Below are 9,295 nucleotides of genomic sequence, written 5' to 3'. Positions count from 1 at the left end.
TTTCAAGAAAACATATAGAAATGAAACATTGTTTAAAGTTCATTCAGAACCTAGCCAATATGGAAACAAACCTACTTTTGTTTCTGCAGACGATGGAACTACAATGAGATGGGGTCATAAAGCTAATTCGGATAGGTGGTTCATAAACTTACAACCTCAATTCCAAGAAGTTGTAGACGCAATGGAAGCGAATGGTGAACGAGATATAGCTGGTATTTTCAGCGCGGCTTTAATGCCATTGAAAGATATGAAAGATGCAGATATTTTGGACCAGTATGAAATGAACATGGCTGATGGAAATATAACACCTGACGTTCTAGAACATTTATCTCAAAGAACTACACAGAACCATAGAGATGGTATATTTGGTGAAGAGTTTAGAAAGAAAGTTAGGGAGAGAGAAGGAAGAGAACCTATTGTACATGACCTTGCAAACGAAAGTTTACAAAATGTCATAAAAACTTACTTTGCAGACAATGAACCGAGAAGGGATGAATATTTAAGAAAACTCAAATGGACAGTACCAAATGAAATGTTAGTATTGAAAAACATGTTCCTTGACAAAATAAAACCAACTACAGAAATAAATGACGAAAGACTGAAAGATTGGGTAAAAGCTTTCCCATTCACAAAAGATATTGTTGGTAACATGGAAAGAAAACCAGAATGGCTACAAAAACATATATTTGGAAACGAGCTTATTCCATATGGACAGGCACTGTTTGAAGAGCTTGAACCTGAAACTCAGGAAAGAGTCATGCAAACAATACGCGAAGACTCAAATACAGACTATGACAAACTCTTTCTAGGATATAGGTTACCTGAGATGGGCGACCAGAGCCAAAAGGCAAAAAGGACATGGGAAATTTGCAACATACTAGATGAACATAATGCAAAGATGCAACAACTTCAAGCAGAGGGCAATGAAGGAAAAAGAAGAGTTAAAAACTCAGTCAGGAAGAAAGTAAAGCTTGGTCGGAGTGGGTTCTATTATGACATATAAATCCAACTATTCTATATTTTTACTCATATGAAATGTACGCCGCTCAGAATATAACGCCAACAGTTTTGGATGCCATGAACGGAAATGTTTCCGAATGGTATAACGAATGCGACAATGCCATTAGAAGGTCAGAAATAGTTCCTGGAACTTACGAATATACAACTGCTGTTTCTTATGGAAACGTAGGTGAGTTTGGAGAAGGTTCTTCAACAACAGTAGATATTGCTTGCGACAGGTTTCATATAATTTCTATTGACAACTCTTTCTTATACGTGGAACAAGACATTGAAATAAAACCTTCTGCCAAGTTGTCTGACAAGAAAGGTTGCAATGGAATTTTCTATGTCGGATACCAATATGCTCCAGAAGTTTTCATGGGATATAAGATATATTCTAACTCTGACTTAGTTCAAACAGTAACATGGGCAAACTATGAATGGTTCGCTTTGAGAAACTCAGTACAACCACAAGCTAGAGAACAAACAGACCAGTATGCAACTATTGAGAAAATAAGAAGACTTGACCCTAACGTTCCAGGAGTTTATGTTAACCTTTCTGGACAAACTGCAGCAGCAGTAACCAAAGTAAAACTGAAACTTAGAGTTCCTTTGTCATCTTTCCTCATCTTCAGGTTTTTAAGATACTTGCCAAACTGGGCAGGAAAAATTTCTATCGAACTTACTCCAAGCAAAAATAACTTAGTCATTGCACCAACACAAGACCCATTCACTCTTACAGAAGTAGTGGGAACAAATAAAATGTCATTCGCCGACTTTTGCAAAAACAAAGTTGACTTAGACTTTGGTTTCTCAAACCTCAACACTGAAGTAAACTATTATTTCAATGCTGCTGGAGATGCTTGGGACCCAGTTAAGTTCACATGCGAAAAATTTGAATGCAAGAGAATAGAAAGCAGACTTGCAGTCTATATGTTGGACCCAGATATTTCAAATGCTTTAGCTGCCAAATATATTGCAGTTCCACTTATGTTCCCTATACACCAAATATCTGTCAAAGACTTTGCAGGTGAAGTTGGAAACCAAAGTGCTGACCCAGGTGCAAGAACAGATATTGCTTTAACAACTGCAATGAAACATGCAGATACTATGTTTGTACTGTTCAGACGAACTATAAATGACTATTCTTGCTTCTACAACCCTGGTATTAAATACCATATAAACATAGATGGCAAATACTATCCAAGAGAAGAATATTCTACAGTTGAGGATATGAGGTCATACAACTTGACATTAGATGCTATGAACTTTAACAACAACTTCACAACAACTATTAACCCTGAAATGCAAAGTTCTATTATGCCATATGTGAAAGTATGGACTCATACAGGAGGTCAAAAAACTCAATATACAAATGGAGACCGTTCAAACTTTTGGCTTGGCATTCCATTTGCTGACTCAGAAGACTTTATGGGTGGTATTTCAACTGTTGGTACAGTTCAAATACAATATACTGGTGACAGAGACGGTCCAGATGAATTGAAAGCAAAGAAGTTTACAAAACCAATAGCACTTTTCACGGAAGATGCTCTTTTGAAGATTCGTTCGATGAAACCTGCTGGGGCTCCTCAGATTGGCATAACGACAGCTTCCATCGAGCAGATTTTGGCAGCAGGTCAGTAAGTTGTTCTTGAACTGACTTCTCTCCGTCAAATATTGACAGTACGCCAGTTTTGACATAGTATTGTATTATAAACTTACCTTTAGAAATATCGGTCAGTTTTGTTGTTATATTTTTGTCTGCTTCAAGAACTTTCACCATTTCAGTTATACCAACTTTCTTTGCTTTATGAAAATATTTTGGTTCAGCAAATATTGCTATTCTATAACATTTACCATTGTTTGTATAAAGAACTATTCTGTCAATGTATTTGTATTGTTTGTGTGTGTAAACTTTGTTCTGCTTCAATTCGAAGAGATACTCGAATACGTCCATCTTTTTATTCTAAGTAAAATGTCATTTCCGAAAAATAGAAGCGTAAGTGTTTCAAAAGGTTTAATGGCGGTGGCAGATGTGAAGTTAAATTCACCAACTCAAACAAACAGTCAAAGTGTTGTTGTCAATGTCAAAGAAAGAGATGTTGAAGTGGGGAAACCATACGAAGACGAAGATGGTATAACAATAGTTCCTGTAAAAGAACAACCAACATACCCTGAAGTTAGCAGAGACTTAAGTTCTGTTGCAGATATTCGAAACGACTACCAACAACTTAAAGACAAACTTAAAACTCAGGAGAAGATTTGTCAAGCTTTGGTATAATGTTAAACTTGGTCGAACACAACCCTGTAAAAGTGAACTCATATGTCATGCACCTCATGAAATTTTGAAAGAACTATTGAAACTTTTGACAGAGGCAGACGATATAAACATCAAAGAAATAGAACCCGACATTGCTTGCTGTGGTGTTTCATATAATGTCATTGACAAGATATACGTTATGAAAGGAGGTGAAACGTTGAACTTAAAATATAGTTTCCCAGACGTCATAAAAATATTTGACGACCACAACATTTCATTAAAATTTACTTGCTAAGTAAATGGCAGAAGACATAGTGGTTTATACTATTACGACTAAAAACCCTGAGTCATATAATTCTATAACAACAAACTTACAAAGTCCTCAAGGACGATATTGTAAACTGACCTTAAACACGATGACGACTAAAGCCTGTTTTGCTCTTTTGACACCAGAAGACTTTGTTGTTGTGAATGGTAAAAAATACTTCTTTGAAGATACTTACTCAGATATACCACCAACAGGTTTTGTTGACTTATTTAATACTTTAAGGACGGATGTAACATGTGCTGCAACTAGAGCAGGTTTCATTATGTTTGGATGTCCGACTGAGTTTAGTATAAACGATATGAGCTATAATACAAAACTTATATCTGGTTTTTACTACCAACAGTTTCCTATAACAGGAAAAGGTGTCATACAAGGTTTGTCTGTTCCATTGACTTTAAGTACACCTATTTTATATATTGTTTCAAACTTAGGTTCAAAGTGCTATTCGAATGTCGACAGAAACTACTATGACCAAAAGATACTCATGCGTATAAACAACACTTTCTCTGCTGGTTTGCCTATTGTTCATTCGAATGCAGAGTTTTCAGCTTTAGTAAACTCAAACACTTTAGCAAACATAAACTTAACCTTAGTTGACGCAAACTTTGTTCCTGTAAAACTTTTATGTCCTATGTATTTGTCAATGACGGCAGAAAGTTTCGAATTGGAAGATGCAACTGGTGAAAGTATTGTACTACAAGAACAACTTCAACAACAAATAGCTCAAGAACAACAAATGCAACAAATGCAACAAATGGAACAAATGCAACAACAAAGTCAAGAATAAAAAAAATATTTTTTTTATTTTTATAAAAATGTACAGAATAGACGTTTCAGATTTTTATGACTTCCAAGCGTTCAGAAATATGTGTCCATTTAGAGACTATAACAAAGCAGTCGAGAATTTGAAACGTTTAGTCATTTATGTCGACTCTGCCCCAGAATGTTATGTCATGAAAGAATGGGATGTTGTCTTTAACAAACCAAGAGCAACAATAGTTTCAGAACAAGAATGTAGACAGAAACTTAAGAAAATAAAAGTCGTACAAGTTGGTATGAAGATGTTAGATGCTTGGGATATCTTATTGTCAAAGTTAGAAGATTTTTCAGTTCGTGGTATAAAGTTCTATACACCATCTCCAAACTTCTATTCTATCTTCACTGGATATAAATACGAACAAGTAGAATGGAAAGAAAATGTTATAGAAGCTTGGTTAGACCATGTCAAAGAAATTATATGCAATGGAAACGAAAGAGTCTATGAGTATATCTTATGTTGGTTTGCAAACATCTTACAACATCCAAGTGCTAAAAATGAAACTGCTCTCATCATAATTGGAAAACAAGGAACAGGTAAGAACACTTTCTTTACAGATATCTTATGCAAACTGTTAGAGGGCTATTCGAACCCGAATATGACAAACTTAGAAAACATCTGCGGTAAATTTAACTCTTCAATAGAGAATATGAAACTTATAGTATGTAACGAACTTCAAAGTATAGATACAACAAAGGTTTTAAACTCAGATGCTTTGAAGAGTCTTATAACAGACAAAGTTGGAGTTGTTGAAAGAAAGTATAGAGACCAAAGAGTTTGTGAAAATGTTGCAAACTTCGTCATGGTTTCAAACAATGTTGTTCCGATGAAGTTAGAAAGTTCTGACAGAAGATATGTAGTTGTCAGAACGTCAGATTCTCATATGCAAGATACAGAATATTTTGACGACTTAGCAGAAACTTTGACACCTAACTTTTACAACCACTTGTTCTCATATTTCATGACATTAGATATTTCAAAGTTCAATCCAAGACAAATTCCACATACCGAAGAAAGACAAACATTGTTAGAAGCAAACAAGAGTGTATATGAACTGTTCATAGATGAGACTAACTTTGAGTGTTTAGATGAAAGGTCATTGTACGATTCATATAAACAATATTGTCAAGAGTATGGTTATATGGCAGCTTCTAAACGTACATTCTTGGCAAATGTCAAAAATCTTTTAGACATACAGAACGGCGTATATACAAAGAAAAATTTTTATGAGTAAATTTAAAAAAAATATTTTTTATCCGATAGAAAAGATGACGAAATATATTTCAGTCAACAAGTACATGACAGAAGTCAAAGAAGAACTAGACCCATTCGCTTATTTGAATGTTTACTTCTACCATTTTGAAAAGTCTACATTTGACAAAGTTTGGAACATCGAACCAGTTAAGTTTGCTATTGTGACTAAAAATGGTGCGAAATTTGAAGACTTAGACATAGAAGGTTTGTTAGCAGTCAAAGAAAATTTTGACAGAAGGTTTTCAAACCTTAAAGAAGGCAAAGCATACAAACTTGTTATACCTTATGAACCAAAGAAAGCAGACGACTATGAATATTATGAGTCTAAGATAGTTGAAGTTCAAGGTAAATTGGGTAAAAAGATTTTAGAGTCTAAACCAGTGTTTGCTCCTAAAGAGGAAGAGAACATTGACATTGACCCAGAAATGTTCTAAAAATAAAATTTTATTTTTACATGTCAAATTTCTTTTTCTCTGGCTCTGGCTCTGGCTCTTTCTTCTCTTCTTCTACTTTCTTTTCTTTCTTTCTCTCTTCTTCTTCTTCTTCTCTGGTGGAGTTATGTCAAATTTGCGCAACCATATTTATGTAAAAGTCTTTGTCCTTTAATAGCTCTTCTATTCTGTTTTCTATTTCATCTTCAAGAACAGCGCATGTGTCTTCTTTGCATTCTAAGAACTTTTGTTGGACTTCATCTTTCCAATCGGCGTCATCTCTGTCAACAAGTCTGTCATTGACAAACTTAAAGACTTCTCTGCTTAATGTTTTATGGTTCTTGTCATATTCCCAGAAACAGAACTTTAGAACAAATTCACCTTTCTTGTTGACACTATGTAAGATTTTATGGTCGACAGATGTTTTGCTGTCGAAAAGTTTGTCTCGAATATAGATAGCGAAATCGCTAGACATTTTCTAAAAGATAAAATTTTAATTTTTCTAAAAATATGTTAGAAAAAAAGTTTGCTGACATTGACAAGAAATTTGAGAATGTTTTAAACAAGAACAAGAGGAAGTTAGAAAATGCTCAGATAAAGCCTATACATGACAAGTTCTTATTTGCTCAGAATGGTATAACAGGTCTAATTGCACCACCTGGGTCGGGTAAGACTTTCACTTATCTTAAAATGGCTGCACAACAACAAGAACTAGATGAGAAGAACCCATTCTATGAGTTAGTTGTCATTTGTAGTACTTCTGGTCAATTTGACCAAACCGTCAATTCGTTCAAAGATATTATAAAGAAGTCTAAGTTAGTATGTATAAAAGACTCTGAGTTGTTAGATTGGATAAAGAAGTACCAAAGAAGAGTTTGAAGTACAATGCTATAAATGAGTATGTCAATTCGAAGTTTAAAGACCCAAATGAGGAAATGCAGAGAATATTAGAGAAGAAACACTTCAGAAACAAACAGAAAGAGATAGAATACATTTCGAAGAAATTGCAATCTTACGATTGGAAGACTTACCCTCATAGATGTCTTCTTATCTTAGATGACTTTGCTTCTCATCCTTTGTTAAAGAACAGAGAACAAGACATGTGTCGAATTCTCAAGAAGCTCAGACACTTTAACATTTCAGTTGTCATTTGTGTACAGACAGCAAGAGTTTAAGTAAGGATGTAAAGAGAATACTTACTGATATCATACTTTTCCCTGGATTGTCCGAAGACGATTTCATGGAACTTATGAAAGAGTCCATGGCAGGTAAGTTTGACAGACATGAACTATGGGAGAAGTACAAAGTCATACAAGACCCTCATACTTCTTTCAGAATTCATATCTACGCAAACAAAGTTCAAATTGTAAAAAGTCAAGCTTGAAAAATAAAGAGTTTTGGCGACCAGGGTTTTTTCACTACTCGCTGTTCTTCATGAAATTTCATACGGAATTCAATAAAAATAATGTTTATGTTAGAATGTTAGATCTAACATGTTTTCTAACATGTTTTCTAACATGGTCTAAAACATACAAAATTCATGAAATTTCATACGGAATTCAATAAAAATAATGTTTATGTTAGAATGTTAGATCTAACATGTTTTCTAACATGTTTTCTAACATAACTATTTACAAGCGTTTTACATGGTATATGTTGCGATGGTTCATGACTCTAAACAATTTCGTAGCTTCTATTTCTTCTGTCAGTACATCGAATGTTTTAACGATACCGAAAGTTTCTTTATACTTCTTCTTGACGTCAGATAGAAGGAAATCGTCAGCAGTTGGATAGTTTTTGTTCAGAAATGCTAACATGTTCATTTTATCTTCTGCTGGCTTTTCTGCTTCTTTCTTTAAGTCTGCATAGTCGTTTCTCATTCTTTCTATCTCTTTGACTGAGTAGTTATATTTCCTCATTGCTGCTTTACATTTAGAACATTGCGGGTTCATTTTTGCGTTATATTCTGAAACCTTACCTGCTAAAACAACTAAGGCGTCAATTGCTCTCTTCATCTCGAACATAGCGGGTCTTATTTGTTCGTTCCATACCTTACCTCTTCTATCTTTATCTCTTATTTCCCAAACACATTTTGCAACTAATGAAACAAAGTTGTCGTAGGTCTTAAATTCTTCGGATTTGTAAAGGTCAGAGATGTTCTTATATACCATGTCGCAATCTTTGTCCATAACCTTATGGTTGCAATGAAATCCTAGAAACTCATAGTTTACCTTTCGTATGAACTTCTTTATTTCTACTGAGTCAGTAACTTTAACTTCAATTTCGTCGAATTCAGGAATAGTGAGTTTTTGTTGTTGGATTTCAGGCAATTTGGGTAAATGGTCAATAATGTCCTGCATTTCATAAAGATACTGTTCATTTGTTTCATCTTTCGCACTACAGTCTAAATTACTTGTTAAAAGTTCTTGCTTTATCTTCTGGATTTTTGTTTCGAAAGTATATGAAGAAGGAATGAAGTTTTTCATCTCTACCAACATAGATGTTGGATTCATAACTAACGAGTTTGGTGCTGTAGTTGTTTGAACTGTTGTTGTGCCGATTGTTGAAATCATATTTTTTATACAAAATAAAAAAATATTTTTTTAAAAAAACCAACTTTATTTTTTATTTCGGGAAAACTCATGAAAATTCAAGAGTTTTAGACCATGTTAGAAAACGTGTTAGAAAACATGTTAGATCTAACATTCTAACATAAACATTATTTTTGCTGAAAAGTGTTATTTTTTCATGTCCGAAGACTCGAAGGTGCAACACTTCCAAAATACCGACGAACTCAGAAGAGCAGCATGGCAGTATCTTCTTGACAACTTCTTTGAGTTCTCCAGGCACACCTTGGAAAATGCTGAAGAACTCCGACACAGAGAATTTGGAGAAATTGCACTCCAATACTACCTTGACAAACAAAGGGTAAACAAAGGGTAAAATAAGACTAAAACTTAACGTTTAAAAAGTGACATTTTTATGAGCTCCGAGTCACCGAGAAAACTTGGTCAGATGTTAGCAGCTTACTTCCCTGAGGAGGATGGAAGCGTTACATACGTAAGGTTCAAAAACAACGAACCTGGAATTGCGTACCAAATTCGCAATTACATGACCATGGAAGAGTACGAAAGGTTTCTACAAGAGAAACCAGCTCTAAACAACTCAGAAAAGAAAGAATAAAAAGTTTAACTCGTAATTGTTTA

General features: G+C 34.4%; 6 protein-coding genes and 1 pseudogene across 7 annotated transcripts, besides 1 other annotated feature; 6 read left to right on the top strand and 1 right to left on the bottom strand.

Annotated features, from left to right (window-relative positions):
- Window positions 1–1,089: 1,089 nt before the first annotated feature.
- Window positions 1,090–9,295: part of a mobile genetic element that runs on past the window's edge.
- TVAGG3_0291810 (protein of unknown function, DUF4106 family) lies at window positions 1,378–2,237 on the top strand (the record flags this gene model as incomplete). The annotated part of the gene is made up of 1 exon (XM_051229140.1): window positions 1,378–2,237. A coding segment is annotated over one exon (860 nt), but the record flags the coding sequence as incomplete, so codon positions are not given.
- Window positions 3,559–4,374, top strand: TVAGG3_0291800 (uncharacterized protein; the record flags this gene model as incomplete). Its single annotated transcript, XM_051229139.1, has 1 exon — window positions 3,559–4,374. The coding sequence occupies one exon, from the start codon at window positions 3,559–3,561 to the stop codon at window positions 4,372–4,374; it is 816 nt and encodes a 271-aa protein (XP_051098869.1).
- Window positions 4,643–5,595, top strand: TVAGG3_0291790 (uncharacterized protein; the record flags this gene model as incomplete). The annotated part of the gene is made up of 1 exon (XM_051229138.1): window positions 4,643–5,595. A coding segment is annotated over one exon (953 nt), but the record flags the coding sequence as incomplete, so codon positions are not given.
- Window positions 5,673–6,003, top strand: TVAGG3_0291780 (protein of unknown function, DUF4108 family; the record flags this gene model as incomplete). The annotated part of the gene is made up of 1 exon (XM_051229137.1): window positions 5,673–6,003. A coding segment is annotated over one exon (331 nt), but the record flags the coding sequence as incomplete, so codon positions are not given.
- On the top strand, window positions 7,091–7,473 carry TVAGG3_0291770 (annotated as a pseudogene). The gene has a single exon. A coding segment is annotated over exon 1 (383 nt).
- On the bottom strand, window positions 7,721–8,278 carry TVAGG3_0291760 (organellar and viral DNA polymerase type B; the record flags this gene model as incomplete). The annotated part of the gene is made up of 1 exon (XM_051229136.1): window positions 7,721–8,278. One exon carries the CDS (start codon window positions 8,276–8,278, stop codon window positions 7,721–7,723), a length of 558 nt encoding a protein of 185 aa, XP_051098866.1.
- On the top strand, window positions 9,105–9,272 carry TVAGG3_0291750 (uncharacterized protein; the record flags this gene model as incomplete). The annotated part of the gene is made up of 1 exon (XM_051229135.1): window positions 9,105–9,272. The coding sequence occupies one exon, from the start codon at window positions 9,105–9,107 to the stop codon at window positions 9,270–9,272; it is 168 nt and encodes a 55-aa protein (XP_051098865.1).

This window comes from Trichomonas vaginalis, chromosome V (assembly GCF_026262505.1).
Source record: "Trichomonas vaginalis G3 chromosome V, whole genome shotgun sequence".
NCBI lineage: Eukaryota > Parabasalia > Trichomonadida > Trichomonadidae > Trichomonas > Trichomonas vaginalis.
The sequence above is the reverse complement of the archived record's forward strand: the minus strand, read 5'-3'. Positions and strand labels throughout refer to the sequence as shown.